This window comes from Pelmatolapia mariae, linkage group LG13 (assembly GCF_036321145.2).
Source record: "Pelmatolapia mariae isolate MD_Pm_ZW linkage group LG13, Pm_UMD_F_2, whole genome shotgun sequence".
Lineage (NCBI taxonomy): Eukaryota > Metazoa > Chordata > Actinopteri > Cichliformes > Cichlidae > Pelmatolapia > Pelmatolapia mariae.
This window is the reverse complement of record NC_086238.1, coordinates 921,606-936,273: the sequence shown is the minus strand read 5'-3', so window position 1 is coordinate 936,273 and position 14,668 is coordinate 921,606. Positions and strand designations below refer to the sequence as shown.

The following is a 14,668-nucleotide window of genomic DNA, read 5'->3' as shown; positions in this document are numbered from 1 at the left end:
ATATTACATAATGTTATTCCGTGGGAGGCAAAATACTGTGAGGAGGAGGTCAACATGAACTTACTGCAACCACCCCTCCCTGTAACTCCCTACTTAGTGTTATATCTTTCCATAGAAGGGTGTACGTGTTTGCAGCAATATGGTCACCAGAGACAGAGAGAGTTTTTGGATGGGGAGAGAGACACAGAAAGCGATACAGAGCAATTTGCTGCTTACCTGCAAAAATGTAGGAATATGTGTCAGGATTCCTTTCACCAGCTCCTTAATGTCGCCTCACATCACTGACAACAGAACAACAACATCCCAGCTGGATCACCGGCACTCAGTCCAAAGGTCCTCGGAGAGCTCTCTCTCTCTCTCTCTCTCTCTCTCTCTCTCTCTCTCTCTCTCTCTCTCTCCCGGGACTTGGCCCACCTCCTCAGAATAGCGCTTCGTTAAACTCTCGATGATACCCGAGGTTTTACCCTGCACAATGATCAAAACTGAGCGAGCAGGTGCTCCGAGCGTCCTCGCCTCTGCGGTCCCGTACTCACAATCCAAACTGCCTCACGATCACCATTACCACTGTTACTATCCTCCGATCGCGCAGAGCTTTATTTTCCGTTCTTCTTCTTCCGCTTCTTCTACGACCATTCCTTCGTCGATAGCATCATCATTCTCATCTTCATCCCCGTCCTCGCCATCATCATCGTCATCTGTCGCGCTTTTCTTACCCGCATCCTCACCTCCCTCGCCTGCCTCTGTCCTCTTGCTTCCTCGCCGTGTTTCTGTCCCGTGGCTCTGCAGCCAAGTAAGTGTGTCATGCCTGGGAAGAGAAGCGCATCATCCAGGGCAGGCATATGCCAATAGTAAGACAGGCAGCCAGAAAATCCCTCACCAAAAACAAAGCGCAGTTACGCTCCGATACATTTAGGATAGCATTTAATTTAGGATGTATGAAATAATCAGTAACTGAAAGCAAACTGTTGAACCCATTAAAAAAAGTTTGAACGCTAATATTTTAATGATGCCCAAACACGCAGTGGTCCACACTCGGTTAATCTTGGAGGTTTGATGGAGTTTACTCTATTACTCTAAGGTTATTAGTTAATGTATCTCACCTGGACCACCCAGCCTATAAATGATGCCCCACTAGTTAACCTGCTATTAGGCTTCTTCTGCGTTTGCACTTTGAATAACCTGGCAGCTCATATGGCTCACAATCACTCACTGCCTTGCTGAAATTACTGACTTTCGCATATATATATATATATATATATATATATATATATAATTTTTTTTTTTTTTTTTACTTTAATAAAATACATTTATTAAAACTAAACTGCATCCATTGCCGTTTTCAGCTGGCCACTTTCCCAAAGCTAGTTTTTGACAAATGGGGGCCTGTCCTGTATTTAAACCCCCAGGACCTCCTGCACACCAAGAAACGATCAATATTACAAATCCAGCAAATGTCATAGTGTGTTTAAAGCTTGCAGCCTGGAGGTTTCTACTTCAGTCCTCGGTGTAACGGGAGCTTCTTTATCACAGATCTTGAGGTCAGACTGTGCATTCCATTGGGTAGCTTCTGTGTTTGTAGAAAAGAAAGCTAAAGTATAGCATGCATGTATTTTTCAAATACGTCTATGTTATAGCATCATTTTGCACAAACCCATGAAAAAAATGAAAACGATGTTCCCAGTTCAATATGGAAAAACAGGCAGCCAGGGCACAGAGCCTTGACCTAGACCTCATCCAATACTGTTGGGCTTAACTGCATCCCCAACTGTTAGCCAGGCCTTATCACCCAACATCAGTTGCCAGACCTCATTAATGCCGTTGTGGCTGAATGGAAATCCCTTCAGCCATGTTCTAAAATCCTGTAGAAAGTCTTCCCAAAACAGTGCAGGCTGTTACAGCAGCATGCTAATGCTTAGGTGTAATACTAAATCCCCACAGGTGAATTAGATTTTTGCTGGTTAATCCACAGGCATATGCGACTGACTTTTCTGTTTGAGCAAGGCTGCACTGTCATGGTAGACCTTCGCATTGCTGTAATAATTATATCAGAATAGAAAATAAAATGGAAACAAAAACAAACAAAATAGAAAATTCTATTAAAAAAACTTGATCAGACCATAAAAAAGGATATTGTGAAGGATTTTCTATTAAAATAACGCCTATTTTGGTGAGACAGTGGAGGTGTCAAACTGATGTAATGTCATCTGAGGTTAATCTTTTAATCTGAAATGGGATTAATGTTTTTAATGACTGGGGTTAGGAGCATTTAGTAGTTCAGAAAGTTGATTCAAACATGTCTAGAAAGCCAGGGAGAAATTCAGATGACCATAAATATGATCTGTTTGAGAAAGAAGCTTCAGAACTGAGGCTCTTCACAACAAGTATCTTAACATTCGCTTTTAATCTACTTTCCTTATTTACATTCTTATGAGTAAGATGTCTGAGTCTCCTGAGAGTTCTTACAGTAAATCTCATCTCACATAATTTCCAAAACAATAATAAGTAGCACTTTTCCCTACAATGTTTGCTGTAATCAAGGACTGTTTTTATAAGTATATGTTAATGTAATGCTGTTGTAGATTCACCAACCTTATGGTCTCAACCTGCACCAAATTTCATTCTTCTTATTGTCTATTTGTCATAATTCTGCCTTGGGGTTTGCCGTTATTGGCCACAACATCGTGCATCACACTATCCACCCACCAGATGTCCTCAGTCTTCCAATGTTTTCCACTAGTCACCTGTCTGCACAAACCCATCGCACCTGGTTCTAATCCCCTTCAGCCAGCTCACCTGCATCCACTTCCCCGTTTTGGTCATCCCTCAGAACATAGTTCCCCACTCTCCACTTACCAGATTGCATTTTGACCTTCATGCTGCTGCATCTAAGTGACCATCTGTCTGTTTTTGACTCTGAAACCTGGACTCGGGCTTTGACTGCTCCTTTTGACTGCTCCGTTTTCTGTGGTTGCGTTTTGTTCTTTTGACGTTAGACATGACCTGGTTGCTGTATAACTCTTTTCTGTTATACCTAAAAATCAAAATCCCATAAACAACATTTAGTTGGGAGATATAATGTGAATATAATATGGAAATTTTCTTTAGATGTATTTACATAAAGTGAGTGTCTCAGTTTGGGGTGCTTTTAAATAATCATTTTCTTAAAAGGAAAATCCTGTTTCATATCGTAATCAGGATATCTTTAAGTAACGGATTGAAAAGTACTATTATGTCTTACTCATCTTCTTAACAAAATGAACCAAATGTCTAGGAAAAAAAAATGGAAGGATGTATTTAACGGTTTGAACCACAGTGTGGAGACAGCGCACTTCCAGTTTTCTTGTAGAGCTAGCTGTCTGCTCAGGTAGTGCTGTTTCCCCTTTGTTGGTAAATATTGCATCTCATTTCGAGTGCACATTAACAGTATCAGAGATACAAACCTGTGACAAATGGACCCCTGCTACAATGTTCACTCCTAACCAAAAAAGTATGTATGCAGTGCTTTTCTCCCTGTACATCAATGCACATTTCCATCATATCTGAAATTTATATTTGCATAATTAATCAATACTTAAGATAAAGCTGAACTTTTTTTGTGCTTTCATTATTTGCGCTGTCATCATTGGTGCAATATTTTGACATCATTTAAAATCTGCTTCGATTCAGCAGTACCAGCTGTTCCAAGGCTCCTTAACAGGATATGGAGAAAACAAAGAGTGCTGAGCATGGAGAGGATGGAAGGAAAAAGGATATCTTTTTCTTCACATTGTGAAGCGTTTATTGTTCACAGGCAGGATGTTAGTCAAACAGGTCTCCTTGTTGTGTGGGGAAGCATCTCGTAGTGCATTATTCACTAGAAAATGCCTCGTGTGTCTTTTCTTTAGTCAAACAGGGAACCACGGCATGTCTGTGGTTCCAACAAATATGAGCTCTTAGACATGGGCAGTGTCTGCGTTTGTGCTCCTGTTTTTGTAGCGGCTGTTTTGAACTTGGGTTTATTTGTCAGTGTGTCATTGGGATGTTTGATGCAGCTCTGCTTTTGTGATGGTTGACTGCAGTGCTTTTTAAACCAGGAATGAGGGCTAGGACTGCTGCCAATGGGCATACATTTGGGAGGGGTACTGGTAAATTTCAGTAATCTGCTCTGCCATGACTTACACATTGAACCTTTACATCTGGCAATTCCATGATCTACCTATTTATCTACATGCCACAGCTTTATTTCTTCCCATTACAAAGACAACAGCACATCTGCTTTACAGACCGTCAGAGGACATGAAAACAAAAGCAACCCAATTGCAAATCCGCATGCACAACACGAGGCCAGAACCTTTGTATGTCAGTGTTTAGTCTGTAGATGTTTGTGTTACACCACACTGAAATATTTGCACAGACAAGCAAAAGAAAACAGTTTTCTCCTTCTGCAATAACAACAGAGACAGACCGTTTTATTTACGAGATTTTATCGAGAGAGTTTGGCGAGAAGACGAGTTGGAAGGCTTTATAAAAAACATCAGTTTATCTGTGACAATGGAAGAAATTCTTCACGTTTGATTGGACAGAAAGAAAATCCATTTTTGAAAGATTGCTCCCTGTTAAAGCCCATTGACATTTATATTGACTTCTTTTTACTGTAAGATCAAAGTGTTTCAGATCCAAAATACCACAGTTCACATGTAATTAGGCACAGGTGCATGACTTTGTGGAAGGCACAACATTTAGATTTATTCATTTAAAAATAGTTTTTTTTTAATGTCACCCTCTTTATGCAACATTTCTTTGAAAGTTTCTTTTAAATGACTTCTAAATGAAAACATTCTTTGGTTGCATCATAGACATTTTCTCTTGGCTGCACATAATATAGAAAATTGAAGACATCTGTGCATTTTTTTTTCATTATTTTCTGCTGAGTCATTTTAGATCTGAGATCACAGTTTTGACAGTTTGACGTATTCTTTAACTTTCATCTAGCATCTGTAATGAATGTCTAAAGGGTAAATCTAAAGGGTCTAAAATGTAAATGTTTCTTCTTACACTAACAATACTCTGTGGAAACCATTAGACCTACAATGTGAAGGAAAATGTAAGGGTAGATTGTTAGCTCTTAGCACCTTTAAGCAAAAAGCCATGTTGAAATCTTGAAATAAGGCTGCAAGTATAGAATACCAGAAGGAAATATAATGCCTAAAAACCTACGCATATCATATACCTTAATACAAAATAATCTGAAGCAGTGTGAGCAGTTAAAATGTTTCTCTTACAGATACCTGTGCCACTCTCTCACATTCATCTGTGCTATTTTTTTATGCCAACAAACAACAACAGCCACTCTTGACAAGACACAGAGCGCTCTCTAACTGGATTACATGCTGTAGTCATGTAAACAGCTACCCGTATCAACTCCTTTTGCATGTAAACACATACTGCACCCCACTTCAAAATTCAGACTTTCTTTGATCAGGCTTCAAAGGATTATCCATTTGCAGTCTCCATGTAATCTTATTCAAGTATAAGCATGCCTCACTTTAATAGTCTGATTTTTGTAGTTTGACCGTAGCGCAACATTTAGCACGTGGCTGCCGGCTAGTCCTGTCCCATCCTCACCACAAATGGACCAAAGTTGAGATGAGGCTGAGACACAAGTAGAGATGGGATGGAAGTATGTCTCTCTCCTCTCTCATTCAACTTTTTTTTTCCTTTTCAGTCTCTCTTCTTCATGCAGACATCTGTCACATCTCCCAGCTATGCTGCTTGCTTGAATAACTGATGACAGACTGGATTTGGTGTCTGTGCATCTCAAAAATCACAGTAAAAGCTATTTAAAAGCATCCCACTTTCTTATTAGACTGAATTAGGGTGTCATTGTAAATGTGAGAAAATATGAAAGCTTGAATGCTGATAAATGTGCAGGGCTTGAGGGTCGTAAAGTCATTGTGCTGTCTAGGTAGAGCTAATGAGAAGTTCATTGTTTAAACATACAAAGTCTTTAAATCAGAGTGTTCTAATGGGAAAAATATGTTGTTCATTCAGACGCTGAAAACCACTAATGACTGCTGGTTCTCCTTTCTTAGAAGCAATGGTAAAAGTAGGGTGGTATAGAGTATAGGATAATCAGTATTTTTTAATATGCATATGAATTATTTTGTAAGGCTATGTATTCTGATGTTAACATCAAAAGACTTGTGAAAAGGTTTATAAATATATACAGGTATTAGCTTGTAGGTCGATATAAGGCCAGTAATACTGCATTGAGTAAAGCCTGAGGGTGTAAGAACACTGGTCCTAATTTATAGCATAATTTATCAGCTAGATCAAGATCACAAAATTTCCACTCTTGAAGTTTTAACTGTGTGTGTGTGTGTGTGTGTGTGTGTGTGTGTGTGCGTGTGCGGCTCCCAAGAAGTCCCAAAAGAGCAGATGTCACTCTGGTATTTCCTTCTTATTCACGTCTGTGTCTGTTTCTCTGCTCTAACCCCGTGGACATGTAGAATGAGTCACGTCTCATATGGACATGATCACATATGGAGGTCTGACACCCAAATCCACTACAGGCCCTACAACAATAAAACTGCACGAACCTGAGGTGAATTTACACTCATGTTAAAAAAGGAGAAAAACACAGGATATCCTCCAACTCACATCTGATCGCTTGTCAAGGATTAAGGTGAGGGAGATCAGAGCTTTTCCTCACATGGCCCCACAATGTGTAATCTTTGACATGCTGGATCATTTTACACAAAGGAACAGAGCTGGTCTCAAAACCGTGTTAGAGAACTTGCTGTTAGTATTTTAGTTTTTCAGACCCATGTTGACACTTTAAACCTGACAAAAAACATTTAGTGGCTTATCCCGGTAAATTCCACTTTTTCTTTGCATGAGACTTTTGTCATGAAAAGGCAGACACACCACATATGGTACCTGCTGTTCTTTTTCTTTGTTTCTTGTTGTTCTTCAACAGAGTGATGTGACAGAAAATATTGTTCATGTTCGCCTCCTTTTCTCTTGGATTTCTTTCATGAGTCACAGGCACTTTGATACTGAGTAAAACCTTAAAAAAACGTAAAAACTTGAAGATTAGCTAGGTGTTTAAGAATTCTCACCCCTATCATATTAATTTGTTGAACAGTATCTGGCCATTAAAGATCTTGTGATTAAGTTTGGTTGATTATGTAAACAAAAAAAGCTTTGTGTTGAATGAAATCGCCCCATTGAGTTGTTTTTAGCCCATCAAATTGTTATTATCAGTCCTTCACATATATGCATATACTATAATCTCAGGGATTGCTATTACTCTGTGGAGCATTAAATATTTCCAATAAGTAGTTTTTAAAATGTTCTTTCAAGCTGTATTGTAAGCCTTCCAGTATAACGTGCTCTAGAAAAGTCTTAAGTCACTCCTCATTTCTTTATATTCTGCTTGCAAAATGGTAAATATGTGCAGCTATCTATTCGATAATGTGCAAACACACATGGAAATACACTATATGAGGCAAAAACAGAATTTGTACAGTTCCAACAAACTTAAAAGTCAATATTTATTATCAGCACCTTTATTCTTCAGTAGAGTCTGAACTCAAGTCAAGCCCTCTTCCAATTTCTTTAAGTACTCTTAACAGTAATGGTTCACCAGGCTTCTTGAAGGACATTCGAAAGCTCTTCTTTGGTTGCTGGCTGAATTTCTCTGTTTCCTCTGTATTATTGTAGGGTCTTTACTTTACAATATAAAGCACCTTGAGGCAACAGTTTTTTGTAATTTGGCGGCATATAAATAAAAGGGAATTAAAGTGCCTTTAGTTCTGTCAAGATTCTACAATACTTCAATAATGTTGAGTTCTGGGCACTGGAGAGGTTATTCAAAGTGTGCTTTTCTGTCCAGGTATGCTTTTACTGTATTAGCAGTTTGCTTGGCATCACTGTCATGCTGAAAAGTTTCTTAAGGACACGACTTTCACATGTTCATCTGATGTAGATAGTCTTTTTTTTTTCTTTTGCCCTTCACTTGTCCAGTTTCATTACATTTTTAAGGACGCCCTTGACACCTTGCTGAGATTTGCCAAGTTTGCAGCTAATAGCTCTTTGGGATATTATATTCATTGATTCGACTGAAGAAATCAGAACAAATTATGCATTTTTGCGACAGGCTGCTAATAAAATGCCTAAAGATACAATTTACAATATTTTTTCTTTGCTAAGTTGTTTGTTATGTGTAGGTACACCACTTGTTGAGTTAGGTGCTTTTTTATGCTTGACTGATTCATAGGTCAGTTAAATAGATTAACAAACACACCGAAAAGCAAACAAACAAACAAACAAAATCATTCCTCTGAAAATGGCCTGGGTTGAAAAAGAATGAAAAAGCAGCCAAAGACCTTCAGAAAATCTATGAGGAGGACTATTGCTCAAGACCACTTAAAAATACAAGAGCCTCTGGCTACTTGAAGTCATCTGGGATGGCTCAAAACTGGAGGCAGCCACTTACTGGCATCATGTATCATATCATCAGATAGTGGAATTTACAAGCTGATGCAATTTGAAATGGTTGTCAGAGCTTACTTGAATATTTTTTTAGTATAAAAATAAACCGGTGAGCTAGTACATCCACATTTATTCAGCACAGATGTCTTGGCTGTAGCTCAGGAGGTAGAGCAGCTCATCTACTAATTGGAAGGTTGGTGGTTTGACCCTTGGCTGCTCCACTCACCTATCGTACTATCCTCGGGCAAGATGCTTAACCCAAGTTGCTTTCTCAAGCACCCAAGTGTGAATGTTTGATCTACCCTTAGGTGTAGAAAAAAAAGTGCTTCTCTGAATGGGCGAATGAAACATAGAAAAGTGCTATATATAAACCAGTCCATTTAACATTTTATAGTTCATTTGGTGAAATATTTTCTTCTGTCCCAAAGTGTCGGTAAAAATCACCAGATAAACAAAACATATTTGAGTGGATTTTTATTCTTCTACACTTACAAAATTTCATGTAATAAAAAGTAGTTGCTGTACACCATAAAACACTATAGAAAACATCGTGTTCACCATCAAAAAAAAAGCATTTTTTCTTTTTCTTTACATGTTTTTTTTTTTTAAAGAGTAAAGGCACATGTCGCTCCCTTGCAGACCTTAATGTTTTCACACAAGAGAAATGTGGTTTCTTTTCCTTTTTTGTTTTTTTAACTGGTCTGATACTGGTTTGTGTGTATATCTACATGGGTACAGTCATGGTACAATCACAAGCACCCTTGCACACACACACAAAAGTGGACACACAAGCAGAAAGTTACATATTCACTCGACTCATTCATGCATCAAACACTATTTTCTTTCATGTGCTGAAACTGAATCTAGTTTTCCTTTATACAGCAATTAAAAAAGAGAGTGTCAAGTTTAAAATCCTTTAAATACAGTTATTTAGGCAAAAATAATAGCAACAATAAGAAAAAAATAAACAAGGTGAGGCCAGAGAAAGATCCCTATTAGGCACATTTTTTCTATATACATTTCAAAATAAAATCCCTTGTTGAAACATTAGACAGAAACAGAAGAAAAACACTTAAATGTTGTCTTTAAACCAGAACACTACATATTTTTGTTTCTTCACGTTTAGGTGACTAACTTTTTTGTGTTGGGATCCCACCCTGAGAGGTTTAATTTTCACTGTTTAAATCCAAGGTGACTCCTTCAACTGGGGAGGTAAATGTCCTCCCACAACCACTGATAACCAACATATCAAATTAATTATGGCACTCGTATGGCTGTCATTGTCCCGTAGCGTGTTATTGTAATGCTTGAAAAATGTTGGAAGTTGCAAAATCTGATGAATAAGTGTGGAGAAGCGTGTAAAGAGCTCAAGAAAAATTCCTAAAAATGAAAGCATGCTGGGCATGATGGACTGGAAGAAACATGTTAGTCTAAACCAATATGTCCAAGTCTTGGTCCTGGCAGCACACAAAGAAAAAATAAATATGACACGCTCTGGAAAATATTACGCCATGTCTGACTATATGGTCTGTGTTTTGGAAGTGTTTAATGATTGATGTATTTTATTAATGGATTTTTGTCATAAAAATGTATGTGCTACATTTTTATATCGTTTTGGAACGAGCTAAAGACGTTGAAAATACTGCTGGCCAAAATTGCTAGCGAATGTATCCATCTGCCTCGAATAATGTGCCAGCTTTTCTCACCTAAGTACAGCCAGCACTTGTTGCTTTTAGGAAAGTAGATAATGGAGCACCTGTGTCTGCTACAGCCTGCTGGTTTTTAACAATGAAGTTTTTCTTTTTCACGGGCAGACCTTTTAAATAACAGCCATGATTACAATAATGGTGAAGACACACACACACACACACACACACACACACACACACACACACACACACACACACACACACACACGCACACATAAAAAAAATTGCTGTTACTTTTAGAGCCACGAAATAGCTTGAAATAACAGGACAAAAAGTTTTTCTTTCACTGCACAATGAAGCAAAATTGAACCAAAGTTTACAAGGTTTGTTTCCATTCTTTGACCCAAACAAAGATGTCAGACAGAAAAATGAGCCATTGTTTGTTCGCCGAGCGAGGACATGGATTATAAAACTAGCTAAGATTCTGAGATTCTAGAAATGTGGTTTTTTTGCAGTGGTGCTTGTTGTGCCAGAATTTTTAAGAGATCTTTGAAGGGGTTTTTTTTTTACACTTACAAAAACAGTGGGTTGCTTTTGACCAAGATCATGAGTGCAATGCCTAAAAACAATGAGGAGAAATAAACTGAAGGTAAGAGTAATTAAGATTCCATTCCTGCCATTTTGAAGCCACAAAACTGAGACTGTGTTTTGTTTTGCTTTTTAAATAAACTTAATATTTACTGGTGGGATCAGCCTTCTTTCATGAGGATGGCAAATTGTACAGGTCAAAAAAACACATCTTTGCTCTGAGGTGTTTCTGTTCAGCTGGAAAACTAATTATTGCTCTGCATTGTTCTTTTCGTCTTTCTTTCTTCTCAACCCCCAACCTCATCCCATGCCTCTCCTTGCCTCGCTCCCTCTTCCTCTTCAAGCCCATTTCTAAGGCTGGACTTGCAGGAAGTGAGCACAATGTGTTGGCCCAGGAGAAAGATAACACAGACAGGAAGAGGCGGGCACAACCTCCCAGATGGACAGGAAGTTGAGTCCACTGTTTGGTCTCACTGATTAGACGGCGGAGAAAAAGAAAGCGCCGAGGAGATATGGTGAGGCAAACAAGGAGAGCAAAGCTGAGATTGAGGAGAAGGAACTGGCTAAGTGTATATATATATATATTTAAACCCCAACAGGAAGGCGTTGAGAGGACTTCCAGCTATTGTCTCACTGTTTATCAAAAGGCATTCCAAGCAGGACTGAGTTTTAAGGGAACAAGTTCAACTCCAATTCCTGGGACTGAATAGCAGGTTAAATAAACTGAAATGAAATTACTTTTTTAAAAAAGAAAAAAGAAACACACTAGGCTGTGTGTGTGTTCAGTAGGGTGGTACTAGATTCACAGATGTCACAGTAATCACAGACAATGGTGACCTTTTACCTTCGTGGTGCTTTATGAATGAATGCAGAAACAATGGTTTATTTCCTGGGCATCCATTCGTGCAATAATCTAAAAGATCTGTGATTATTGTTTAAATGCTACCGAGTGCGGCCTTGCTATTGGTTGTTCCTGATTACTTAAGAGATGGGGCAGACCAAATATCCAGCATATCTGGAAAGGAAAAAAGGAGCTACTTTGGTCTTTAAGAAACTCCCGTGGGTATTTCTCATATTTACTGACATTTTATAGACAAAACTTCAATTTGACGCCAAGGAGTGCCGTATCTGTTGCTAAGTAGAATATCCTTACTATCTAATCCTAAAATTCAAGGTAGAAATAATCCTACACAACTATTAGGAGAAACTATTACCTAACTTTTAGTAGCTATATTAACTAACCATCTAGACTATCAAAAAGTTTGTGGTGTTTTTCATCTCAAGTTTTATGATCTGATAGCAGCCAAGAAGGTTTAGAGGTTAAAGTTATTCAAGCCACCTCAGAGTCATTGTGGCTGCCCAACTAGCTGCTTTTCCAGCTCTGTGCTTCCTGAGTTGTCTGAATTACTTTTGTTCCAGTAGGCCTCTGAGAATTAGGCTTTCATCTCAACAATAACTGTGATGATGGGTTCTGTCAAATAAACCCTCGGAACATGCTGTAATTCTGTCTGAGAAGCAGTAGTGTCATTTCCTTTCTGTCCGTCTGTCGATTGTCTTTTCTCTTTTCAGAGCAGAAGATAACTGAGAAAATGGGCAAAATGACTTACTCGGAAAATGACCTTATTCATATCAGAGGGTTGGTTTTAGGAACACAAAGTGGGAAAGGTTTTTTAAGGTTTTCACCTTAAAAAACAGCAAAAAAATCAGGGACTTCTGATGCTTCTTTTGAATTCTGTTGACTACTGTTCAGACACCTGATGTCATGTCTGGACCTCAGAAAAATCACGAACTCAATGGGCGTGTCACAAAATAACCCACCGGACTTAACGCTCTGATGAACAAAGCAGACTTTACAGAGCTGAACTTTCCTCAGAGACGGTCTCTTCTAGTATTTCAGATGAAGAAAACAGAACTGGCATCTTGCTGTGATCAAACACTTCAAACCCCTTTGAGCTTAAACTCGTGTGGCTGCTCAGAGTTTCCCAGTACAGTAACCCCCTCAAGCAATCATATTTACAAATCAAATCATCAACTACAGATCAAAAATAAAATCACCTCGTTCTCCCCATGTTTGTGTCCCTTTTGTCAAATTTATAAAAAAAAACCACATACATCAAAGTTAGAAGAGATCACACGCCGTATACCAAAAGAGACAGAAAAAAAGAACGAAGAGGAAAAAAAAGATCAGCAGTGAGTTGTTTTCACACGCAGCATTTTGCAGCCCCTGTTGGATTGAATTATTACGATTCCTTTAATTCTCTTTGTAGCAAAATGAACTAATCTTCAGAGTCTGCAATATTATATTAGCAATACATTTTAATGTAAAACAGGATATAAGGATTTAAATATAGGAATTCAGTTAATCATACATTAACAGGCCAATATGATGGGGAAGGTTAATGCTTATTTTAGGGAATACAAAATGAATCGTTATAAACTTCTCATCTTCAATAGTCTGTGTTTTTTGCCAAAGTCACCACAGGGGGAAAAATCATATTACAAAATGCTGCTGCAAAATTATTAAATGCAAAAGAAATTAAGTACTTGAGTAACATCACTGAAAGGGACTGGATTATCCATACCCAATCCAACTGGCTTCTCCTGCTTAGACCTTTTTCAGAAAAAAAGGGTTATGGTGTAAAACTCACAACACTGCTGTAAAGGAAAATCCTCATGGTGTGGATCTCGTATTGTCACCAAATAATCAGTCCTCTTGCAAATGTATGAAGCCACTATTTCTATTATTTCTATCAAAGATGTCCTGGTGTTCTGTTCCTTTAAAAATCTTTCCAATATTTCACTGGAAACAGGAAAAAAGAAGAGCCTCCTTGACTCAACTTCATGGAGCTTCCAGGATTTTGATGAAGCTTTTTCTTTTCTTTTCTTTTCTTTTGACTGGGAGTGAACAGACGGAGGCACAACACACTAATGGATTCACTGAATTACACATCATAACAGAAGTTAGTCATTGTTACTGGATAAAAAGGAGCTCCCTGATTCTGTTTTGAGGAGCTGGAGAAGTCTCTCAAGAACACGGTTATCTACTGTAGGTCTGTTTCTGTGTGAATGTGTATACTTCCTGCATGCTTCTGGTCAGTATGTGAGTGTATTGCTATGGCTCTTTCTGATTACTGTATCAAGCTGTATGTTTGTTGTGTATGTGTATGATTTGTCATTATGTGGTGGTATGTGGTATCAGTACTGATGGTAGTAATCTGGGCCATCTACACCATAGAGCTCTGCCAGGGTCCTGAACCTCGGGCCCCAATCGTTGAGAAAGTCATAATCCAAGTTCGAACCAGTAGAGGAACTTCCCAGAGAGCTAAGACTTCCGGCTAAAGACTCGGGTCCCTCGTAGCCGTAGATGTGGAGCGTGTCATAGGGGAATCCATCTCGGTCGTGATCAGCTTCGTCTTTCTTTACCTCAATCATCGCTGCCATGTCGCCCTTACATGCGGTGGGCTGAGTGTGGTGGGGGGGTTTCTGGACCATGGCGTAGAGTGAGGGGTGGGGGCGGTGATCTTGGTGGCGAAGCAGGGAACCGTCATGGCAAGCGGAAGTGAGGATTGAGACGTCATAACTAAAAGAAAAGAGGATAGAGTGAGTAAATTTGCTGATCACATTTCTTCATCACAGAGATTTTCTGGGTACGGACATTTAAATATGTCCACTGACATATTTATTACAGAATGCTTAATGCTACAGCTCAACTATGAAGTTATATTTGATCTTTTTGTCTTTTTAAATATATTTTAGAAAGTCACCAATAGTAATGTAATGTCTTGGCTACTCTGCAACTTAGATATTCTTATATTAACTTGCGTTTGTGGCTTTTATCGGCAAACAGTGAGTTCTGGTACATTTAATATGGATAGTTTACCTGAATTATGTGGATCTCTAGTGACATTTAGATTTAGATTAGGTAAAACTAAGTCAGTAGATGCATAAAAGATAAT

The 14,668-nt window shown here is 38.6% G+C and overlaps 2 protein-coding genes across 2 annotated transcripts in view; both read right to left on the bottom strand.

The window, feature by feature from the left end:
- bean1 (brain expressed, associated with NEDD4, 1) overlaps positions 1-802 on the bottom strand; it is a 48,462-nt gene extending 47,660 nt beyond the window's left edge. The window contains exon 1 of the mRNA XM_063491889.1: positions 217-802. The gene's annotated coding sequence lies outside the window, so the exon portion shown is untranslated. The remainder of the gene's footprint in view (positions 1-216) is intronic.
- Positions 803-8,934: 8,132 nt separating this feature from the next.
- The window catches only part of cdh5 (cadherin 5), a 34,613-nt gene continuing 28,879 nt past the window's right edge, over positions 8,935-14,668 (bottom strand). Inside the window, exon 15 of the mRNA XM_063491114.1 lies at positions 8,935-14,292. Within this exon, the coding sequence (XP_063347184.1) occupies positions 13,908-14,292 (385 nt within the window). The 3' untranslated portion in view covers positions 8,935-13,907. The remainder of the gene's footprint in view (positions 14,293-14,668) is intronic.